The following is a 24,906-nucleotide window of genomic DNA, read 5'->3' as shown; positions in this document are numbered from 1 at the left end:
GAGTAGGATGTCGAGTTCGCCGCGCGAGCCCGTTCGCCCAGTGTGGACGCACCATTATAACAAAAGGGTTAGTAACAAGTTAATTGCCATAACCTTGAATTTAGTTGAGCCCTAAGGCTCACAATGTCAGCAGTTATCAACTTATTACAATGTTACATGAAGTAACTAGGCTTCCGACTTTGTTTGCAGTGAACTGGCTGTTCTAGTCGTCGTACAAGTTAATATGCAAAAATAATGCGATCCAATTAACCCAGCCGACAAAACTGCACAGCAACAATGTACCCACTCCTCTGAATTGCAGTTTATTGCCCCACATTGAGTAATCTCGTATGCATGCGGCTCTGCAAATTTTTATTACGTCACGTCTCCATAATATGTAATTTCGCGTTGTGCTGTAATTTATTTATTAACATTGTTTTAAATTTTCGTTCTACTACTTTTTCATTAGTCGTTAAACTTCTTTACCATCAATGGACATCCTTTTTCTGAGTTGTCACACATAAAATCTATGAGGAAAATGCCCCGTAGATTTTATACAGCAATCGTATAAAAAACGTTAAGTACATTTTTTTATTTAACTACTATTTATTTATTGATAGCATAGATAGATAGTATAAAATGTAATTTCAAACCCAGGATTTCAGGGCCAAAAGTTAAAACGAAATGATATTAGAGAAGTTGCACCTTAGAATTATTGGCTAAAACCGTGTCAACTACCAAATTAAGCAGGTAATAGCGTAGAATGAGAAAGTCTCCGAAGTCTCCAAATTAAGTTTTAGCCATAAAAGTGATTTGTGTTCCCGAATCGCATTGTACTCGCGTGTAGAGTGGGACCATCTACGCAAATTGCGCTACTTCACAGGCAAAACTAAATCGCGGTGCAAAATGCGTGAAATCACAAACTTTGTACTCAAAATAAGGTACGATGTGATATTTGTCATCAAATTAGGGCTTGGTCCTACGGAGCAATCCCGATTTTTGAAGGATTCCGTATAGTACACGTGTTATAATATTAACTTTCACACGAACATCCCGTTTTTTCCGCAAAAAACCGATCCATTCGAATTTGTAATTCTAAATTCAAACAAAAATGTGTTCACATGACAATCCAGTTTTGCTGGATCCTGCATTACTGAATCTCGCAAAACTAGATTGCTGTTAGGAACAAACCCTTAAGGGTTTGTTTGCCTTAAGGCACAGCTTAAGGTGAGTATAGACTTGCATTTACTTATAACAGAACAACGAGCCGCTCTATGTAACGTCTAGTGTTTCACCCTGTCATGATCCAAAAGTCATACATTTTACCTGTATTGTACCATTCGCAAGAACGTTACATAGAAATGCTCTAGTATATACTCACCTTTTAGGTGCCAAAACCAACAAACCGCTTGTCAAGAGCTCCCCAAGACATTTTTTGACGCACAGCGGCATAAACAACATCAAAGGCCGGCAGAATTACCATTTCTAGCAAAAAAGTTGCCCCACATTTCTCAAGCAAAGTCGGTTCGTTAACTCTCCTTGCGGTATACTGAATTAATAAGTTTCCAAGTCTGTGTCAGCTATTGCCAGGTGTAGTGTGAATCGGTTCGGAACGGAACACGAATGCAACTTAATTAAACGGTAAAGTTTGATCCGCCCTTGAAACTGCAGCCTTCGATTGACGTGCTCGAAACAGGCAATTTCAGAGTTCAATTTCAAGAGAGAGAATTTCAGCAAGGAAACCAATTTGTTCAACTATGCTATCAAACTAAGTCAGTTTCAGACTATTAGGTACTCCTGTGGGAGAAGCGTAAAGGTCAAGGTGTTATGTGACTTACGCCCGTATTCACAAACATTACTATGAGGTCTCACAGTACGCGTGGACGCATAAGGTGACACACGAACCAATCACAGAGCTCTATTCAACGCTGTTCGATTTGCTGTTTCACTTAAGCAAGCATCGTTTGTGAATACGGGCGTTAATCCCTTTGGTAGATCTACCAGGATGCATATGTATAGAATAGGGATGTTTCCTGGGTCAAAAAGCAAGAGTTTTAATTAGTCCGTCAGTTAACTTATCAAAAAATACTCTACACGTATTTTGCACTTTTTCAAACTAATGAAAATTTAAAGAGATAAAGCGCGCCAAAGTTCATAAGAAGAGGCCCGTGACGTCAATGCTTGCATAAAAGTGCCGCACGTTGTGACGTCGTGCGGAACTTCAACGCACCATAACTAATAAATAATAATAATAATAAATATCCTTGGACATTTTTACACTGCGCCGCTAGTCCCAAACTAAGCAAAGCTTGTACTATGGGTACCGGGGCGGTCCGCCCCGGGTGCCAAGCATCAGGGGGTGACAAAGTCGCGCAGATTAGTACACGCATGGCAAGGACGGTCGTGATGTCATTTATTTATTTATTTATTTATTATTCATTATTGAGCAATTACATATTTGATCCAAATAGCGTCCTAAATCCTTTTTAGGTTTGTCTAGACACTATTGTTCTCTATACAAATAAAAACAAACGTTTTAGTATAAGCATTCACAACACTTTCAGATATACAAAATATTATTTTAGCGAGTGCGCACTACGATGACGAAAGACTCGACGTTCGATCGCGATCGCAGACCGGTTGGGTACGCATTGTCGTTGTGTGCGTAGATAGTACACAAAGCCCCGTCCAGGCATGTCCGTCATGACAGGGGGGGTGCCATTCTGGGGTGCCTTAGGCTATATAATTTATATTATGACAGGGGGGTTGCCGCCCCGGGTGCCAACCTATGCTACGCCGCCACTGCATAATATGTCAATCAATGTGACCCCTCCCTTGCCGCTCCATCCAATACCTCAGTAAACAGCTATACCTATAGTTTATTGTCTATTCTAACAGTAAAAAAATTAATAAAAAAGGATATGTCATCATCAACTAGAACATGTTAATAAAATGTTATATCCAAGTACAAATACAAAATCGAGTGAACTGTAACACCGACGCGGAAGTAGCGACTAGCGACATCGCGCGGTCGACACGGTGCGAATTCTTCCGCTAGCGACGTCCGCGTGGAATTGTATTCGGTACTTAATCATTTAATACAGCATACATTTGCAGTTTATCCATTACTAGCTCCTACCCACGGCTTCACACGGTCTGTCACAAAATCTTTATTAAGTTTCATGAGATCTAAATCTGTTGATTTCTTACCGAAAACATTATGATGTTTTATTGAAGATCCACTGAAAAGGATCGATACACTCATTTTCAAGGTTTGTTTTTGGGATAAAATGTACCTCCTGATGCCCTTCTCCTATTCATCAAAACATTTAATCAATGGCTTCGATGTGAAGGGTAACAGAGAAAAAGTTCTAAAAATGTTTAGCTTTTTTCCTGTATCCTGGCCCGTAAAAAATCGCCTTCAGCTATAAGACCAAAATTGTACATCTTATTGCTTAATTTTGGGCTTTTGGTAGATAAGTTAACGACGTGAAAGAATTACAAATGAACGTTCTTTCGCGATTTGAGTTTTTGTGTCCGTAATTGGGGAACGGATAATGTGTTCCCACGCGGTTAATTGTCCAATAAATAACCGCACGAGAACCAGTGAAACTAAAGTACTAGTGTATATGCATAGGGTTACCAGATCTAAGAATCGACTTAGGAATTACTAATGCCTTATTATCGAGTCTATCTTTCACTGTAGCCCATGTTGACATTTCAATTTGCATGAGAGAGATGATTCACATGCTTTCATAGATTCAGTCCCGTAATAGGTCATATTATTTAACGTTTCGTCAGTTTTACCGGGGCATTCCCATCTTCCCCGACAGGAGAATGGGAATTTTCGTTTCATATTCACACAGAAAGTAAGACAAGGTAAAACATGTCCGGGTTAATCCGCAATTTCAGACGCTTGGCAACCCTAAGTGCATTAGACACACGGTATTGTCATTTAGCTTCAATTCCGAGAAATAATAGAAATGTCATCTGCTCCCAGCTAAAACAATAACACGTTTAGAGCATGCATTTTAGTGTGATGGAGAGCAAGTAACGACAGAAAATTAACAGCATGTGAAAGCTAGAAGACTGAAAGTTTTTTCATTACCATTAAAACTTAGAATGTTGAAAGATACACAAAATATACTGAATCTTGGTCACAAACAGTATCCAGCTAAGAGTGAATTGTATTGTAATGCAGTGCTTTGTACAAAGCATTGAAATGCAGACTCCATTTTAGTTTATGACTCAACAGTTCTTCAGATATTTCATCTGTTACCGTGAAAAATAATCTCTTTGTGTGACTTCATTCATAGCAATTTGCAACGACTTGCTATTCAAAGATTAAAGAGCATTCCGGTCTATATTATCTAGCACTAGCTGTCCCCGCGACTTCGAACGCGTGAAAAATATTATAGTTGAAATGTTTCCCGTTTTTGCAACATTTTTCTTTACTGCTCCGCCCATAAGAGCCAAAACCAAAGCCTTTCCGATAAATGGGCTATCCAACGCAACATTTTTCAAATCGGATCAGTAGTTCCTGAAATTTATGAACAAACAAACTCTTCAGCTTTATAATATTAGTATAGATAGTCTCACGTGTCACCAAGATGACCATATCATTCATGGTCTACATTTAATACTAAATTGGAAATTATGTCACCGCTTCGCGATTGGCGGGCACATACACTCGGCAATTGTCGGTAACGCTATACGGGTAGACCCACGCGGTAAGGCTAGCTCGATTGCTAACCAAGGCCGAGGATCGATTAAACAGATCAATCGATTTAATGTGAGAACTACAAATTGGAACAGCTAAAGTGGTGAACGAAATAATTCGTAATTGAAACGAATGATATAATTGCGATTGGGTTGTATCGGTTTTCGAGTAGGTTTAAAGATCGAAGGGTCTCCATTGTTGGCTCACTCAAAACACAAAACAATGATTGCTACGTCATTCATCTTGAATTCTTTTTAAGGTTTCGGGCACTTTCGGGTTTGCCATATTGTTTCACTCGGAGGAATGGTGAAAAATTTTTAGCTAAAAATTTCCCTAACTCCTCTCAAACGGTCAACTTTTAAGACCTGATTGGTTTTATTTTCTTTCTGCGAAGATAACTATGCAAAGGTGATGAGCAGATAAATACAAAAATATATTTAAAAATACTAAAAGTTTAACAGGTATCCCCAGTTCAGAGCAGAAAATTCCGCTTGAAATATGAGAGCTCCATTTCAGAAAGTTAAATTGGACGTTGTCAGTTCTCGGAAAAAAGTTACTTGTTCACGTATTTTCCGACTCATCCAGTTTTACCCACACTCATGCAAGCCTGTATGATTTATTTATCATATCATGTATAATTATGATGTATAGAAGAAGCATAGCATAACGTCATGTTTTTCTGCATTAGCACCTACCTTACATTTTATGTTTCTATTTATGACAAACGGTAATAAAACAAAGAATCAATTCATAAAACGCAGAGGACAATAAAAATAAACACTAATGGAACTGTTTGAAACCATATACTCTTCACAATTTAGAATGCTCAAAAGTAGGTGCTATCGTAGATTCTAAACTCGATGTGATTTAAAATTTGCATTGTGCCCTGTGTTTGGTCTACTTAAATGTCAAAAAGGCTCAATGTATGCTTGAAATTGTATCGAGTTTTGGCTTAGAACTGAATCTGTCTGTAGATCTCTGTAGATTTTCATGCTCTTGGGAACTGACAGATATTATGTATAATGTACAACTAACATGATGACAATAGTCGCATATGATCAGTGTTTACGGTCCATTGCTTTAGGTATTTTATGCAACGCATCGTCCGAAACGACTTTGCATTGTAGCGTGCCGGCTCAAATTAGGGTTGTTGAGGATCGGATATTTCGGATACACAAGTTTTAGAATCTCAAGCCTTCAAGCATTCTTTGAGACATTTCTGCTTGAATCCACATTTTCGGATATTTTTAAATATGTATAACCGATAGATTCTGCCATCCCTGTACTCAATGCACCTCAGTGACAGGTGACAAAGCCGACGCGATACGGCCCTGCAGCGGTTCGGAAACAGATTAGATATGCAGTACTGATTGGGAAATTTGTAAATAGGAATCGATAATGTGTACAATGTACATAGACTTGGTACTTAAACTTTAATCTTTATTAATCCAGTTTAAGGTAATGCCATTACTTCTATCTTTGTAAGCGTTTTGCGGACTTGCGGTGTAATAGAGATGTGTATCCATCGGATTTAAGTGATTACATTAGTTAAAAACCCTTATTTCCTGTTTTCTTGGGTTTAGAAATAAGGAAACTGAATACATAAGTTGTTGCATGTACCATGCATTTATGGCAGGTCAGGTCAAAAGTCATCTCTACGAGTAGGTTCTCAACCTATGTATAAAAAATGTTCAAAATTAAATTCATTTATTTTCTGTAAGTAGGCTTTTAAAGATCAGTTTTAGATGTCCCAACCCTACCATTGTTGCATTTAAGTACATACTATCTAACTAAAAGAATTTTATTTTTATTCGTGTCTTCAACACTTTCCGAAGTGCAAATCGAATCCGACAATCGAGCGGCCTTGTACTTAATAAAAATACACAGTCTCGAACACAAATCGTAGTTGCAAAAATTACTGAACGTTGTATTTATTTAGGGAAGATATCAGACTTGACAGCTTTAAGGGCGCATAAAGAATATCACGTCAACCATCTAGGCATGCGAAGCCAGTAGGTAAAGGTATATTCGATAAATGGATTGGATTTCGAAGGAAAATAGGAAGGAATAAATGACAGATGAAAAATAGACCAAAGTTCCCATCAAATACAAAAAATGTTAGTCTGCTGAATCGTAGATTGAAGTTAGTCTGTAAAATAGACAGGCGTTTTTATTTTAGCTCACCCCTGGATTAATTTAGATGTTAAGGTAAAAAACAAAACTTATAAACTGAAGAAATAGGAAAAGGGCGTTAGGCAACTTGGCCAAGATTCCTTTGGCTGAATTGTCATTTCGGTCATTAAGTTACGTTTCTTACAGCTTAAAAACCAATCAAAGAAAGTTGCATAGTAGAAATAGCAGATAAATAATTTTAGTAAAAGAAAGGCAAAATCTTTACCTGATAGCAGCCGATAAGATACGCCGCATTGAGCCTGAGGGTTTCATTGTTGCTCGTGTAGTAAACGATTTTCTTCTTCGGGTTTTTCTCCAACTCCTCGTTGAGCTTCTTGCAGAATTGGTACAAATGGCACAGGTGATAAGGTCCAAAGTCGAAGTAGAAGTTCTCGTAGACGATGTCATCCTCGATGTGGAAATACTTGCTGTTCCGCGTAGGCTTCGGTTTGTACCCGGTCTTGAGGGTCGCGAAGTAAAGTCTGTCTGGAAAAAACGAAACCATTATTTGAGTGGTCTATATGGATGACGTTATGATTAATTTGAGAGTTTAACATGACATTTTAATTCTAAAGCGAGGTTCAGACTAGCAATAAAACTTGCAGAAGTTGACTTTCGCAAGCTGTATGCCACTATGTAAATAGCTGTGGTAACCCAACTTCTGCAAGATTTACAGCGGTGACAGCTTGCGGAAGTCAACTTCTGCAAATTTTATTGCTAGTCTAAACCTCGCCTATGACCCATTTGCTCGTTAAATAAGGAAATGTTGGTATGAAAGGTATATCAAGAGATATTATTATCGCAGTCGACATAAAAAAAAAAACTCTTGAACACTAAAAAGACCACACCTAAATAATTCCGAAATTGGTTAATTTATAGAAACCATTAAAAGTTTTAAGGATGTTTGAGTTTTGTTAGCAAATACTCGGAATTCACCATGACCTCGGGCAGCTCAGGAACGAGTAAATAACGAGCAGACATTACACAAGCTTTATAGCCCGATTTTTATTAGTGCCTACCACAATCGAACGGATGATTTTGTGAAAATGTAAAGTGGACTCTTAACACGCACAACTTAAGAATAGCCTCATGAAAAATTAAAATAGCGAATTTATTTGCTTGAAACTAAATGATATGCATGAATAAAAAACAGTGGGGTCGACGTGTACGTTATCGCATGACTGCCAGCAATATGCCGATGCATCGTCTAGACTTTTGCCTACCCTCACATTAGGGGGAAAACTTTATTTACCCTAGTGCAGTTAATTGGGTCTGAAATCAATTTGGAGGGGAGAATAACGTGTTGTTTTGATTGCTAGGGTGGATTTTCCGTTTTCGACTCAGTTTCTTAGTAACAATAAGCTGTGTCTAAAATTATTGACCAAGTAAAGTCCGAAAGTGTCTATCTACTATCTTCATCAAATGTCTATAATATTTCTGATAAATCTCGATGACCTGATCCAATGCTTCCGATTTAGCGTACGATTTCTATTTGTTACATAGTTGAGTACATAACTGCATCCACAAACAATTACTGTTACAAACTAAACCTAAACTAACATACATCAGCCATGTTGCAAACCTACACGAGCACACTCGCGTGGATTCCCCACTTAAAAGTTATTTCTGTACTTCTGCCGGCGATAACTTCCGCGGATGACCCATGAAGTAATGGCTGGTGCACACAACCCTGAACTTTAAATGCCGTGTGCACACAGTGCAGCACGGTAGTGCTTACGTCAAGTGGCTATAATTGTTGTACAGTTTCGTGCTTATATGAACATCTTGAGGATGGCACAAGGCATGGCAATCAGCGAAATACGCTCTAAGATGGCATCAACCAAAAGAGGATCAAATGACACATCTACCCCTAGAGCTGACTGATTAACACAATATTTTAGCAATATGGTTTTGTCTGTCACTTCCAGAGCGTTTACCTCCCAAAGATACAAGTAACATAGCGAGTCATCCACGAGAAAAACGTGTTTGAGAATTGAAAAACATTTTCATTGAAGAAGTGCTACGATTACTCGCCACAGTTGTAAAAATAGCAGCACATCAAGCTTAACGTTGTTGCCTAACCTTATGAAGCTGTAATACGTGCCTTTTCGCAACAAAAATGTATAGTCTGATTTGCCATCGACTGTATAAATTAAATTATCATGCATGAACGAAAGAACTGCCTTGCAAACAATACTATTGATCCAAACGTGTGCTTAAGAGTAATTTAGAGGTATTATTCAACAAGGTTCATATTCTGATACAGATATGACGTCCTTCGACTTCGAAACCATCCGACAATCCAGGCTACTCCGAAACGCTTTTTGCGAAGTTTTTGGTCTGTCACCGACGCTCATGCTGGCATATCGCTTTGCGTGAGAGGGATAGCAACTTCGAAACTTCGGGTAACGTTTTTCCACAGTTTTTCGGAGTAAACGCGCAGTTCAAGCGAACGCCTACAAAGAACATCAAAATTGTAAGTCTTCCTAAGACGTATCACGTAGGTACCAATTACCAAGGTTATCACATGATTAGTAATCAGAAACAGGTGTGACAGTATTCGACACGGTTCGTCGACCTGTCCTGCGCTCAGCACTTGTCGCCAGTTGCGCAATGGACCATGCAGATCAGTTCACCTTCAGGGCACGCCCGCGATTGTTTCCATGTTTTTATCAAACGATGAGGCCCCCTACAACTAATTCGACCTTGGTGACGGTGATCTGCCTTTATCCAATTTACTGCTGCATAAACCAATCAATCTGTTGTTTCGAGTTTTATAAATGGGGACCGTATTCACAAACTTTTCAAGTCGAATATGCATCGCTTTAAAGGATACAAATCCAGAAAATATTCTTTAGAGTAATCTTTTAGAATTTTATTGCATTTATGTCTCAGAGAAAATAATTCACTTGTGGTCTCTTTCATTACTTTTGTTTAATTAACAATAATAAACAAATTACCTATTCATTAGGCTCGCAGTATTCGAGACCAAGGGTGTAAACTAAAATGTTTAACAAGAGCACAATGGTAACCTTGTTAATGGGGTTTTAGTTCAATGGCACCCTAATGGCGTGGAATATGATATTTTAAGGGCACTTTCCACAGTCGGTCTATTTCGGAAAATGATTTCGATACTCTACTGTGTCCTTGTATGATTGATAGGTACTTGAAAAAGTATTAGTTGTACCAGGACTAAGGCTGGTACAAGCATCCGATTCTTTCTCACTCTGTGAATAAGATGAGACGCCTGAATGACATCTAGACGGGTTTAAAGATGAAGATAGAGGTCAGATACCCAGTTCCTCTGTGGTTGAGGATTCCGGGTGAAGCTTGCTTCCACCCCCCGTTCCGATCTTCATACTCCATCTGGTGAGATGCAGGCCAAGAGCTTCCTCATTGTGGATTAAAAAAAATGATGAATCGCAAATGACATCTACAGAGCAGATTAAGTTAAGCCGTGTTTCTCTGTTTTAATTGAAATGGAACGCGAAAGTTTAAAATCTTAGATTTAAGGGCATTTACAATAGACCCAACGGGTCAGCTCGCGCCCTTGGGCCGCACCTGGTTTGCATATTACGTAAGCAAGGTCGCGGACATAGCCACGCCTGCATGCACGAAGCCAGGTGAAATTGGAACCATTTCAGCACTGAACGATTCTTTGAGCTGGTAATTTCCGATAGCTAAGTGCCGGCCGTGAAGAAGTTCGAAGGCAACTATCAATTTACCCGTAAGAATAAGAGGGTGAAGTGGAATGGGTGATCGAGTACTGTATCAAGGATGGGCGGAGTTGGTGTTTAAAAGGAAATATAAGGGTTAGACACTGAGATACAGTAACAAACTTTTTGAAAGAGCCGTCCTGCTGACATGTCAGTGTATTTTAGGTGAAAATATATTTTCAAAGTCAAAGGAAAATGTTCGCAGGATTTTTCTATAAAAAAATCTTGTTTCGACCTTATACACACTACACACCTTTCGTTCGACACTCACGCATTAGACCAAAACATGTCATGTCCTTAGTTTCAATTAGATAATTTAATAAGACAAATTGTCTTGAATGACAGTCTCTTTTTAATTAAAAATAACAATTTTACTTCAACAAAGCTTGCATACAAGGTAATGTATAGACCAGTCTATTTGCGTTAGATATTAGCGTTTCCCACACAGATATTTGGCATTAGCATAAACACAGGAAACCTAGTATGATTTACGCGACGCGAGACGAATAAGAAATAAATATCGTGCATCCATTTTATTTATGGCCCATAAATCGGTGAAGCGCGATATTCAAGATTTATCTGATAAAGTATCCATCGGCAGACATATCGAATTTGGGAATACGCAAATGTTTTTATATCACAGTAAGGTTTTACGAGACGTACCTAAACTTAGGGTTATCATTTGGTCATTTCTACGTCTTTATCTATGCTTTTTGTAGCATTAAAATATCCAGAATAAATTAACTATGCTTTGGTCTATAATAAGTAGATAGGTAGATTTTTACTCTCTGTCCGAAAATTCTTTTGGCGATTATCTTGTGATAAACCTACGTAATTAATAAATATTAAATTATTGTGCCAACAAAGAAAGTCCCGCTAGAAATACAAATAAAAATAATCATAAAATACAGGGTGTTTCCGTCTCTTGTTGGATTATCAACTTCGTTCCCTCAGTATAGTAAATTATTAGTAATCTGTGGTATAGCTGTGTAATATTCCGTGTCTTACAACCATACCTATGCTGTGGCTACGTCGGGCACTAAAATCAACACATAATGCGAAGCCTTAAAAGTGCCACACGTTTAACGTGTAACGGAGTGACGCAAACGGCGGGGGCTGTGTACACCCAGAAATGAGTATTCCCTAGTGACCACAACGAAGGCACCACACAGAAGACCTACACCCAGTTTTTGAGTTGAGACTTTTAGCTTGAGTGTGCTCATAATAATAAAAACTCATAAAACTCATTTTGTTTTTGCAAGTAGGCTTTTAAAAACTACTTTTATACTTTTTACCCGATGCGCCAGGAGGGTTTTTTTTGTGCATGCAACTTACATACTTACCTACATAAGTAGAAAATGAGCACGCACAATTTAAGAATATCACTTCAAAAACCTGGGCTTGTCACACTAATTTGCCGTCGTCTGAATACTTGCATTTAAACATAACAATTGCATTCGCTTCGAAAGAAATAACAAAGAACAGGAATTTTAAATCTACATACAAACTACAAACGACGACTATGACATTTTTATAATCTTATATCTTTTATATCTTTGGATACGGAACCTCAAAAAGTTTTGCTTGTGTGACAGGCTTCAGCCTTCGCCTTAGCGTTAAATAAGCGCCTACTGTACTACAGTTCAATTGTATGAATTTAAAGCTTTAAAACATGAAACGGAATTCTTTACGACTTGTAAATTTTCGCTTGCAAATACATATTTATTTTCTGTACTTCAGTTTGTAGCACCTAGGCCCGGCCTTAACTTGAACATTTCAATGTCGTTACAGTGCTTTTTACGTATAATAAATATGCTAACGGTTATTGTTTATTGTTGGTACATTTGCGACGTGCGAGAAATAAGAATGCCTTAATATACATACAGGGTGTCTTCAATTAATTATTTATAAAGGTGCTTAAATATTATTACGCAAACGTTATAAAACTTACGTTAATTTTGTCGCAAAATAGTACTTATCACAAATAAATAAAATGCCAGTTTATTTATAACTTGATGAGTCGTCTTTACAAAATTCTAAAGTTTTAAGGGCGACAACCATTTTTTTTGGTCGGAAACCACAACAAAACAAAAAAATAGTTAATCTAAGACTTGAGTAAAACCCAAAGCAATCTGATTAAATCTTAGAAAAACCAACCGAATTGAGAACCCTTTGTTGCAGTCGGTTAAAAAAGTTTTACACGTATCATTGTATTGTAAACTTGTAATTTGTCTCTTGAAAAGCGAATCTTGCCTTTCATTGAATACACCTACGCTGTCGTACGTTATTGAATGAATAAGAAATGTCAATGTAAAATGTTTATCAATGAACTGTATTTAATGGTCGCGTATTTAATAACGGTGTAATTATAGCTATTAACCACAGCCTGTAGAGTAATTAAGTAATACATTAATTACCCATTAAATAAGGTTACAATTTGTGGTTTGGTTACACGTCTTATCAGTGTTAATAAACCACAGGTAAAGTTTTTTGTTTTTGTGTTTTCAAGAGGTTTGTCCTCTGGAACTTCTAAAGTAAATGTGTACCTTTATTCTATGAAATTTACTTGTATTTACTCTCGATTTTACAGGTCAAAGTGCAATATTATCAAAAAATGTAATGATAATGATGCTTTAGAGCTTCAAAAACCTTCATTGGATATTTTAATATCGTCGGCATAACCGACTATGATGGTTCAAAAGGCGAACTTAATGGCATTTTCACCCAGTTAACCTTTGGACAAAACAAAAATGAACCTAAATTAGCACCTACCTATTAATACGAATATCGAACTTTAAGTCGAGTGCTCATCTTGCAAAGTGCACAGTCTGTATCAGATCCTTACAATCTTACAAACTACATAAAGTAGGTACAATAATTGGTATAAGGTTGTATTGTCAACTTTTTGGCCACTGGGTGTCACGAACTATTTGAGGCTGACTGTACCACGGTGTAGCTTGATGTACTGACGACTGTAATATAAGTAGTAGGAAAAATACAATAAATTACAGCATCTTAAAGCCCATTCTGATGTCACTACCACGTTGGTCATTCAGCAGCGCCTACGCGCGTTAGGACTTGGCGGTCACAGGAGGCAACAATAGCAGAAATTAAATCTTTTTTTTATTTTCTTTAAATAAGAACTGCCTCTTTCCGAAATGTTAACTTATTCAGTCAGGGCTACGGCTCGGCCTAGGCTTATTAATGCACATCAACCCATTGGGATCTTTAGTGCTTCACTTTACCTTCATTCCCAATCATCCACAAAAATCCTACCCATTATTTAATTTAAATCCCTGGGTGAGAAGGACCTATAGTCTTCTGGTACCAGATAAGTCGACCCCAGGAGACCCATCCTTGTTCATAACGCGTCATGCTCCGAAACGTTAATCGAAATAACTTCAAAGTTCTATGATACACAAACGTCGGCGCAGCAAAGTAAATAAGCTTCTTATCTAGCTGTTGCAACATCAATATGTTGTTTATTGTTCTGTCTACATGTGATAAAAATATGTTTCAAGTAGCATGCATCTTAATCTTCCTTTTCTAAAAATAAATATCTACGTAAATACTTAATCTATACTAATATTATAAATGCGAAAGTAACTCCAGTCTGTCTGTCTGTCTCTCTTTCACGCCTAAACCACTGAACCGATTTTGATGAAATTTGGCAGGGACATAGTTTGAGTCCCGGGAAAGGACATAGGATAGTTTTTATCCCGGTTTTTGAAACAGGGACGCGCGCGATAAAGTTTTTCTGTGACACAAAATTCCACGCGGGCGAAGCCGCGGGCGGAAAGCTAGTAGGGAATAATATCAAAACAGTATAAATGGCATAGAATTAGTTTACTCTATGTGTAAGTTTTAAAATCTCAATATTTCTTTTAAGAATGCATTTCTACAAGCCCATAATAGCAAACGTTATGACCTACTAATACTAATGAGCACTGAAAACATGCAACTTGTTTTACCCCTGGGATGTTAAATTGTAATACTCAAGACTTTACAGGCAATTTTAATGTTAGTATAAATTCATTTAGATCAAAATCGACAGGGGGATTTAAAAATATGTCTTTTTACTTACCTTTAATTATCTCAGTTGATGATATTATAACATCGTTGTCATCCATTCTCGCTTTGTAGCACAGGAATGCCGATGATTTCTTTATTTTGACCGTTTTTAAAAAGTGTCTCGAACTTTGGTTTCGATGCTCACTTTAATTTGATTTTGAAATCGTTCTTATTACTGCAACCATGTTGATTAATTTTGGATAACTTCTGAGGGCTTGAGTTAAGTACCTGGAACATATTTTTGCGTAAATCAAAATTTTATTATGTTCTTGATCACAATGTTATCAGTGATTAAATTAAGTCATTAAACTTTTTATCAATGACAAACAACTTTATTAATATTCTTAAATACAAGAAATTCTAGTAAATCAGTAAACACACTTGAATGACTTTAATTTAACTTTTTATTTTGAAAACATTGTACTGCAGTAATAAATAGTAAGTTATATTTAATGCCAGAGTTAAGAAACCTGTGCTATTACTGCAAAGTTTATTGTACTGTAAACAATTTCCTTTAATATTTTACAAAAAAAGTTTGTATCATTATAACATTCTTACATGATTCTTAAATATTTCTAATTAGATTCTATCATGAATGAAAAAAATGGTTCCATTTAAAAACCAATTTGCTTGTTACATTCTGATGTAGGAGATGTAATGTTAGTCGTTGAAAAGGTATATATTTTATTTAGAATCTTAAACTGGACATTCACAATCAGTTAAACTGTTCAGTTGGACCAACAAAAATGCAAGAACTGTGTAAGTTACACAGTTTTTGGATGTATGTTAGTCTAACTTAAGTTGAAATTCCTTGCACATGGTAAATTTTTGGATGCATGTGAGTTCAACTGACGGTGAATGTCTAGCTTTACAGTGATAAACTTTAATAATTGTCAGAGACTGCATTTTATAGAAAAGTGTAACTGACTTGAGTTAGCAATCATATTATCAATGTTTTAGGTTTATTTACTGAGCAGTGTTGTGAGTTAAACAGTTTAGTGTGACCACATGGGTAACATTCCTAATATGCACACCTGTTAGAAAGTGGACCTAATCCTGCAAGACTTGCTCAGATATTTTAATTACTTCTGACAAACTTTAGACATAAATGTACCTAGCTAAGGAATTTCAGTTAGAATTTTATTATTAATTTTTTTCAATGTAGCAATAGAAGTTGCCTAAGTTTTTAATTTATAAATAAACAAAAAGGACTCACCAGAAAGACAGAAAGAATGAAGAACTCCAAATGTTGATTGAAATACAGTAACCTTGACTCTTAGTGCAAACAACCAATTTAATAGCAAATTACACGGTAACACTTCGCAGCACCCACTAAGTTTGATAAAACTACACAGTTTTAATAAAAAGTAACTTTTACTTGTGAACAGACATGCACAGCATTGAATAACAAGTCGGAAGTGTTAGGATTTCGTCTAGTTTCGTTCTCATCGTAGTGTTTTGTGTCCGACGACGCAATTCGAAGTGGCGGCGCGTAGGAGTCTCTTTATTAACGGCGTGGGTCGATTTCTTTACTTGAAGATAAGGTCAGCTCTCCTCATACCGAAACTGTGAAGCCTCTGTCGCACGAAATGGAATTTGCATCCTACTTCAGCGCTTCCAATAAGCATCTGCGGCACTCAACGCGCGGGCACGGCACAGGCTTCAAGGAGACTCGAATTCAGTAAAATGTAAACAGAAGCACCGGGTGTGACAATGCATCACAAATCAAAGTCCCATTTGTTGCAAAGATACAAGGTCGCCGAACCACTTTCAGCCTGAATGCATTGTATCTCCTCTCCATTTACAGTATGACGTTTCGCTTTATTTTATTCACCGGAGCCGTTGGGAAGTCAAACACGAAGGCAAACTCGTTTTCTTTCAAGTTGGATTTTCACAGATTTACTCAGATTTGCGCACAATAAACTGTCACTCAAATGTCGTCAGTCACAGAGCGACATCTATAATAAAATGCGACCAACATAGTCGAAGGAGGGCGCTGATCTACGCCTTTCTTCCATTTATCTTAATTTTCAATGCAATACCTTATTATTCAAGTGGTTTGTGTCTCTTTTAATAAAATGAAAGTGAGAAAACAAATTTTTTAACATTCAAATTGCATGTTTATTCATTTATTTAGCAAAAAAAATATTTAGTTCCATTTTCTGCCATAAGTTGGTCGCGGTCATAATGTTCATTATTTCAGACCGAAAAAAGTCTATATTGTCTATTGATGACGTGGGTGAAAGTTTCAGTTTCTGTAACTAGATGGCGCTGTATAACTAGCTAGTTTTACGATAGATGGCGTTGTATAATTGAATTAGAAAATGGAAATAAAATAAAAACGCCTTAAAATGTAGATAAATGAATTAGATTATATTTATTTATAAGTAATATATTACATTCAGTAAAATAACGAATTAATTAATTGACAGTGACAATTGTTTATTAACTTCTTTACATCTTTCTTCAGCCGCCTTTACAGCACCAATTACAGCTGCTCGGAACCCTGAAATTAAAACATAAATATTGTAAAACCAAGAACTGTTAAATAACTTCCCTTAGTACACTTGCCAGTGTTTATTTTAAATAAGGTACCCAACAAGATATTATATAGTTTTACGCACCGTTCTTTTCCAAATGATAAGTGCCTTCAGCTGTAGATCCTGCTGGGCTTGTCACATTGTCTTTCATGGCAGCTGGGTGTCCTCCACTCTTGAGCATGGCTGCTGAGCCCAGGGTCGTCTGAGTAGCCAATCTTAACGCCAGGTCACGTGGTAAGCCACACCTTACTCCACCATCAGCTAGAGATTCTATTAGCATGTACACCTGTAATACATAATTGAAGGAGTTCGACTATTATTAGAAATATATTCAAAGCAGAAAATGTTTAGCCACACTTCAACTTCATCGACTTTCGCTTCAGATAATCAAATAGAAATGCTTACATAAGCTGGTCCGCTACCACTAAGGGCTGTGACAGCATCCATTTGGTATTCTGGTACTTCATCACAAGTGCCCACAGCTTGGAAGAGTTTCGTAGCCAGTTGAACATCTTCATCGGTAGTGATAGTGCCCCGGCATAGAGCTGCAGCACCTTCTTTGACCAACGCTGGAGTATTTGGCATGACGCGAATCACTCGCGCTGTTGGTGGAAGGACCTAGAATTAAAGTTGAGTTGGATTAGATTAAAGTATTAAACAGAACCATTGTATTTTAGCCGTAAGGCAACATTCGACTGTGGAATTATCTTATCTATTTATTAGGCCCCGATGATAAATTTTATGGGTTCATTGACATAACCATCACAATTTTTAAAAAATAGGACACACCAATGACCAGTACAAAAGTTTTGGTATATAACATGGTGAACCCTGCAAAAAATTGACCTACCTTTTCTATACTGGCAGTAGATACCCCCATAGCAACAGATATGAAGAGTTTGTTGTTTGAGGCCTTCAGGTCCTTGACTTCCTTTAAGGCTTTGCCCACCACGTCTGGTTTCACAGAGACGATCACCACATCAGACCGCTCTACTACTGGCTTGTTGTCAGTTACTGCTGTTGCTCCAAGACCCTAGAAAATTAAGAAGCACGAAAAACTTTTTATAAGTGTTGCAGTAGAAATATTTTTTCTGTATTTTATTTGCTTGGTCCGACTGATTTCATTCGTGAAAGTGCTTTTTTTTAACTTAGCTTGAAGATAAAATGAGATAGAGGAATGTTGCTGTTTGTCTGTAACTATAGCTACAATGCTTGCTTTGATGTGATGCCATTAGTGGTACCTACATGGATAAGACAGTGCTTGTTGGGTTGGGTATAGCTGCGAAGTAAAGCAATGTTTCTCTTGATTCCATAATATCTCAGAGCAATATAAGTAACTTAAACTTATGAAGCTGCACCGCTGCAACTCCTGTGTGGCCAGGATCTACAGCTTGTCAATAAAAACTCAACCATTGAAGGTCAAGTTTGTCCCGGGGGAAACTTAAACTGTCATTGAGCCCGCAACGAAATTAATCAGAAAAAAATAGGAGTTCGAAGTCATGTAAGAGATAGGTCGTTTGTGTAATAATACACTATTATTTTGCTGAGACTCTCCGTATCTATCTTAATTGTAAGACGGACAAAGTCAAGGTTGTGTGACGCGCGAACTAAGTCCTCAGTTTGTTCGTTGATGATTGACTTAATATGTAGTTTATAAATAAATTACTGTATCTTTCGTGCATATATTTTTACATAAACTATCTACACATTAAAACTACATAGAAACAATAACAAGTCTTGCTCAACAAATTAATATAAAGTGACCAATAAATGGTTATTCATTAAGTTACCCAAGTAAAGAGTTATAAAATTAGGTGCCTATTACCATATTTTAACCTAATAATATGATGCATGAACAGCTTGGTATTCAAGTTTTCTCCAAATTATTTACCTTAAATGCCTCAGCACTAGTCACATCAGCAGGGTGGACACTGGCGGTGATTTCATCGGGTTTTGCTAAACCTGTAATATTGAGTAAAAGTTATAGTTGTGTAGGTAATTTTAAATCACGTAAAAGCTACCTACTACATTAGTCATCTCAAAGTTAAATTCTTGATGAAGTCATTTGCTAATGAAACCATTTTTAATTACTAAATTGTTTTAACTTTTGTATGAATTTTTTTTAATGATTCTTCATTACTTACCAGCTGATATGAATCCATTTGCTAAGGCGAAGGCTAGCCTTCCACCCCCGATAAATCCAATCTTCATTACTTCTTGAAGGGATACTGGAATAAAATTATTATTAAATAAGTACCCAAGTAAACACTCATAATTTTGCTATTATGAACACCCACCGGTTCATCATAAATTTTAAATTGTAACTCTTGATAAGATCTGACGATACAATAAAGGTTTAAAAAGTTAAAACTGCTCTATTCAAGTAAGTAATGGCTGTACAAATTAAACATTATGTGGCATTATGAGTTCGTTTCATTATGACATAACTACGAAACCTACGTAAAGTCAAAGAAGTGACCCAGCTAGTGGTGCGTATTGATTTTTCTGGAGAGAGCGGTCACAATCATAAGAGTGTGTCATGAAATTTGTTCAACAATTTTGTAACTAGTGAACTGTCGTTTGAGTATGATACGGAATTATCTAAAAATAGAATCATTATGAAACTCACGAAGTTTGCTGAATAAACCGCACGTGTAGTCTGGGCCAAGATCTGAGCGCAACTAAGATGGGGTTACGTTTTATCATCACTATCAGTTTTTGTTTTTATTGCGCAATATAACAATGTTAATTAAATAGGCTTCAGCGATCGATGGACGAAATCTTCCACTTCAGTTTGTTAAGTGTATGCGGTTTTTGATAACATTCGATTAGCAATTCAACAATTGATAGGTCGTCATGCCGAAAGAACAAGAGTTTTACATTATTTTGTTATCATACTAATGTAGCGCTTTGAACTGAAAAATAATACCCTAATGCTTTGTCATACTTAGGTAAGTCTTTGTTAATTTCACGTAATTATCATAGACTCTATTTTTGTTAGAAAAGTATACAACTGTTGATGACTTGCATGACGTTTGACCAAACGTTTGTTGTTAGAGATAATATTTGGCTAATTTAATTAAGATATACATTTAAGAAGTTTATCAGCAACTGGTATTTAGGTAATGATAGGAGAACCCCACCTGAGTAGTCCAGGATATGGGTGCACAGTGTGTTACATACATAATAAGAAATTATGAAATTTCAAATAGGTACAACTATTAAACACGGACGCTTACAACTAGTAGTACAAGTAATATAACCTTGTGAGCAATGCAAGCAATAAACGTTAATATAATAGTAAAATATTTGCTGATTGCACTTTGCTCCACACACGGTGCATCGTAAGGCAACGGAATCATGCAAACTGTTTCAATTCCAAATGTTTGTTATATTTAATCTCACGCGAGACTTATTTGTAACTGTTTCAATGCTGTTTGTAAATTATTAATCAGACATAATTCTGCAAGGATTGTTGTAGAGTAAAATTGATTAAATGAGTTAGAGGAGATCTATTGAGGTAATAATAATTAATAGTAAAAAACATACCTTGAGTGGATCCTGAAAAACTATCATAAGCAAGAGTTTAGTTCATCATGACATGAGAAATATCTTCGATAAAATAGACGTTTTTGATTCCGGACACTCTATAATGAATGCAGTGATCTGAAGATATAAGCTAGTTGACGCTACAAATATCCGTCCTTATGTAGAGTCAAGGTATAATGTAAATACCTAGGTAATAGATATGCAACACCGCAACTAGTGGACCCTGATCTTTGATAGGTACATTTATCGCTAGATGTTTATGTTTACATAATAATTATGTTTATATCACGTATACTAAAGCTAAGAAACTTTAATGGTAAATAACGAGTTTTATGCAACCTACTTAGCTAGAAACAAACTTTAATCATCCGAAATCATTATTACCAGTAAAATTTTTAATATTGCTTAAAATTAAATAAATGGCTGGAGGTGCACAATATTTAACAAATATCATCTGTGTTTTTACGAATCTAAGGAGTCTTACACAATCTTTTATTATTTACCATTTTGCGCCGTTTGTTATCTTCAGTGTTCTTTATTTTTTATATGTAAGTACCTATCAGAAATTAATTCTCTTAGTTTCGACTGATAAGTAATGTAAACTAACTAAATAAAGAATCGTTACATGTACCTATGGAATGTATTACTGCGTTTTAAATTTATTAAATTAATAAATTACTTTTGTTAAAATGTAACTTACATACCATTTGATTTATGTAGGTATGTACTTACTTTGTATCTAATTGTTTTAATCTCATGTCCTAAAATTTTTAAACGCACATAAAAGTGCATCATGGAATAATGTTAAAGTAATAGAGCCTTTCGTAAGTAGGTACTTACTTATAGTACTTACTATAAAAAATATCAAACACGTAACGTAATACTTACATTTCAGCATGTTTATGGAATAAATACTTATTTTTAATATTGTGAGAAAGTTTATCACTTTTATTATAATGAAGTACAACTTAAAATATAACTACCACAGCCGTTAAAGTCCGAAGAAAAATCACTAACACTGGGTCACAATATTAAATTTTATATTTACAATAATTTATAACAAACGTGTTTATCAAGTCGTTCCTATGCATCACACTGAGCGTAGTGCGAGCTTGTCCAACGCACCTAAACTGGGTACTGATAGGGAAAAAGGTCCATTAGTAATATAGCTGATAAAATATAACGGACATACGCTTCGTAAACACTGGGATGTATTTCACCTAATTAGTTGATTGATGTCATTTATTTAGCAAAATAAAATAATTAGGTAACGCGCGCTACAATGATAATTATGATTCACGATGGCATCGTTTTTACAAAAGTTTGAATTGTTTTACATTACGAGCTAGGTACATTTGAAATTATTAAATAGTATAAAATTTTAATTAACGTTGAAGAATGCTGACATCTGGACGTGTCTGGACTGGCAACGTTATTATGGGTCAAGAGGCTACCTTGATATCTCCTTACCTACATGCATAATCTATTGTTTTGATGTATTGTTTAGATAACGTAATCAATATTGTTGTACATAATGTCGGTATACCAGTTAGTACCTACTTATTAGATAAAGTTATTCAAACTTAACTATTTAAATACAAATTATATAAATCTTCATTTGTGAAGCATAGGTAACAAGTCGTGACAAGTTAGTGATATCACTATGTTCCACACAAAGAACTTACTTAATATTGTATTAATTTGTCATACAATAATAGAACATTTAAATCTATTACTAATTTTATTTTATCTTTTGTTGTTCTATATTAAGTATATAAGTATGAGAACAATTGATTTTTTTAAACTTACTAATAATTCAAAATAATTCTTGTTTACATTTGAAATACTATGAAACTGTAAAAGAACGCCATCTACACAAAACTAAACGAACTATCAACTCCTTGAAGTGTTTGCTTTTGGGTCTTTCAGAATGCACATTCTAGCTTAATAAAAAAAATTATTAAGATAAATTACATAAATTTTATTATTTTAATTGATTTAAATATTCATTGGTTTAATCAAAAAAATATATAGGTTTCCTTGCTAATTAATTACTTTTTGTTAATTTTAGCCATTGCGTGAAACTATACCACGACTATAATATAACATTGTTTGTGATAATAATATTGTCTATTCCAAATGAGCGGCAAATTTAAAAAATAAATTTGAAAACTGAAACTAATAAAAACAAACGTTTTATCATTATTTAGAAGTTGTGTCTTTTCTATTTTATTTTTATTTTTAACTACATTACCATCGGCACATAATGGAATGAGATGTTTATTCTTCAATCAATGAAAAATAGCAAGTACGGAAACGCGCATGAAATAAACATTTAAATGTGAGTATAAATAAAATGTATGGTTGATGTTATAATATAATATACCATATTATGGTGAAAGCTGCTGTTGCTAAGTAGGAAACATAATTTATTTAGAATTTCTTAAAATAAAATCATAAATTATAATTTTCGTTTGTGAATTAATAGTTGATTAAATTAAGTAGTCTTTAAGTACGATCATTAGATATTTATTTATTGTACTTTTATGGGAACCAGCAAGGGAGCCCGTGAGTAAGCCCGGACTGATTCCTCTCTAGCTCGCTCGCTCCCTCTGCCTGCATAGTTTCATTTTGGTTTTTCTTTTCATTCGCGCTCAAGGCGTCGTCCACAGCGTCGCGTTTCTCGCGGTAGTGAATGACAGTTCGTTGATTGTCTATGGGAGTGCTCGCTCGTATCGAATTTGTGACAAAATATTCTATGTCCAGTGAAAAGGGCGAAATTATTGTATATTTCGCATGACAGTGAATAAAATAATCACTTGAATATGGCGCTGGAGGGTGTGAAAAGTGAAAAAAGTGAGGAAAACAACGGCAATGTGCCGGACGGCAAGGCGAACGGGATCGACAACAAAAGTAAACAGGTATGGATAGAGCTTGTGTTTTTCACCTTTTTCCTTTGGTTTTCCGCGTTGCAATCATTTGAAACTCTAATGTATAGTTGCGGAAAACTGTATATCATCTGGAGTATTTTTCCTAATGTTATTTGCCAGTTTTCAGTGAAGAATTTGATGTTTTAATCATAATGCCGCATAGCAGTGAAAAGGTGATTCCGCGCAGTACAGTGGATCCGGGATACTTTGGGTAGAATCTAAACGGGGATATGACCTATTTTGGGCGTATGCGATTCTGTGTGTACTGCAGATTTTTTCAGATATGATGTCATACTTTTTTCAGAGCGTGTTTTGTTTCAATTTCGTTTGTTTGCAATAGACGACGTAGACGGTAACAAATTCATTTGCGCGGTATTGTTTTTTTTGTAGTCTTCTCTAACAAATGGAATCACTTGCAATTGCTAAAAACAAATGAATAAAATGTGAAGCTGAATAAGATGCTTGTTGTCTTAGGTTTGTGACACAAATCACTGGTGGGATCTGTGATCTGAGGTTTTGTCACATGGGTTTCATTAGTCAATGCTATCTGGTATAGGTACATATGACTGATAAGCTTTGACACTATCTTTCCTTTTACCGTCCGTGACTGATTACGCTGGATATTGTTTAGGGAAAGCCTTCAAGCTACTTAAATCTCCATAATCTTGCCCTACCTAAATGGCTAATTAAAAACATGTCATTACACTATTGTGGTAATGAACATGATCTTATGTTTATCATTGATCTATAGGGCGTAAATTAAACAAGGTAAATAAAACAAAAGGATTCCTTATTAAAACTTCATTCATATTTTGCAATTATAAAATCAATACTAGTCAATAATAATCTACATATTGATTAGATAATTGTATCAAATATTCTTCCTTATTATTCTTTATTAACCTTTTATCATCTTCAGGCATTTCAATCTTCTGCGATCTTGCATAAATAATGGAATTCTTGCCAATTCATAACACATCAATGCTTTAATAATGCTGAAGCTAGTGTTAATAAGGCCATTTCAATTGACCCAGTCTAGTGACCCAATTAATGGCTCTGACTCTTGACGAGGATTGACTTGCCAATGTCCGTAGTAGGTGTCATAATAAATATCATTAAAAATGACCTTGAATGAGTAGGTACCTACTTGAGATGCAAATGGAAAAAACATGTTTTGCATTCTATTGAATAGAATATAAAGGATGGGGTATCTGTATTCTTATCTCAGT

The 24,906-nt window shown here is 35.8% G+C and overlaps 3 protein-coding genes across 4 annotated transcripts in view; 1 reads left to right on the top strand and 2 right to left on the bottom strand.

Annotated features, from left to right (window-relative positions):
• LOC114352310 (tyrosine-protein phosphatase CDC14 homolog) overlaps positions 1-16,566 on the bottom strand; it is a 28,858-nt gene extending 12,292 nt beyond the window's left edge. Inside the window, 3 exon segments of the mRNA XM_028303857.1 lie at positions 7,098-7,357; positions 14,672-14,886; positions 15,875-16,566. Coding sequence (XP_028159658.1) covers positions 7,098-7,357; positions 14,672-14,717 — 306 coding nt within the window. The 5' untranslated portion in view covers positions 14,718-14,886; positions 15,875-16,566.
• Positions 16,567-17,006: 440 nt separating this feature from the next.
• LOC114352319 (pyrroline-5-carboxylate reductase) lies at positions 17,007-21,884 on the bottom strand. Of its 2 annotated transcripts, none has more exons than XM_028303904.1 (7): positions 21,636-21,884; positions 19,343-19,426; positions 19,090-19,160; positions 18,049-18,231; positions 17,604-17,816; positions 17,283-17,484; positions 17,007-17,164 (listed from the first exon to the last, which is right to left on the bottom strand). In XM_028303904.1, exons 1-7 carry the CDS (start codon positions 21,643-21,645, stop codon positions 17,076-17,078), a joined length of 852 nt encoding a protein of 283 aa, XP_028159705.1. In that variant the 5' UTR covers positions 21,646-21,884; the 3' UTR covers positions 17,007-17,075. The 2 variants fall into 2 exon arrangements, with proteins under 2 accessions (XP_028159705.1, XP_028159706.1); XM_028303905.1 differs by lacking the exon at positions 21,636-21,884 and adding an exon at positions 19,828-19,957.
• Positions 21,885-23,396: 1,512 nt separating this feature from the next.
• LOC114352322 (ankyrin-3) overlaps positions 23,397-24,906 on the top strand; it is a 122,604-nt gene continuing 121,094 nt past the window's right edge. The window contains exon 1 of the mRNA XM_028303908.1: positions 23,397-23,668. Within this exon, the coding sequence (XP_028159709.1) occupies positions 23,573-23,668 (96 nt within the window). The 5' untranslated portion in view covers positions 23,397-23,572. The remainder of the gene's footprint in view (positions 23,669-24,906) is intronic.

The sequence above is a fragment of the Ostrinia furnacalis genome, unplaced genomic scaffold (genome assembly GCF_004193835.3).
Source record: "Ostrinia furnacalis isolate ACB-3 unplaced genomic scaffold, ASM419383v2 OfSCF1318, whole genome shotgun sequence".
Lineage (NCBI taxonomy): Eukaryota > Metazoa > Arthropoda > Insecta > Lepidoptera > Crambidae > Ostrinia > Ostrinia furnacalis.
The sequence above is the reverse complement of the archived record's forward strand: the minus strand, read 5'-3'. Positions and strand labels throughout refer to the sequence as shown.

Excerpts from the sequence above, each read along its gene's own strand:
- LOC114352319 (XM_028303904.1), bottom strand. Across the intron at positions 19,161-19,342 it reads AAATGGATTCATATCAGCTG|GTTTAGCAAAACCCGATGAA; the intron begins GTAAGTAATGAA and ends TCAATATTACAG. Across the intron at positions 17,485-17,603 it reads GTGGTAGCGGACCAGCTTAT|GTGTACATGCTAATAGAATC; the intron begins GTAAGCATTTCT and ends TATGTATTACAG.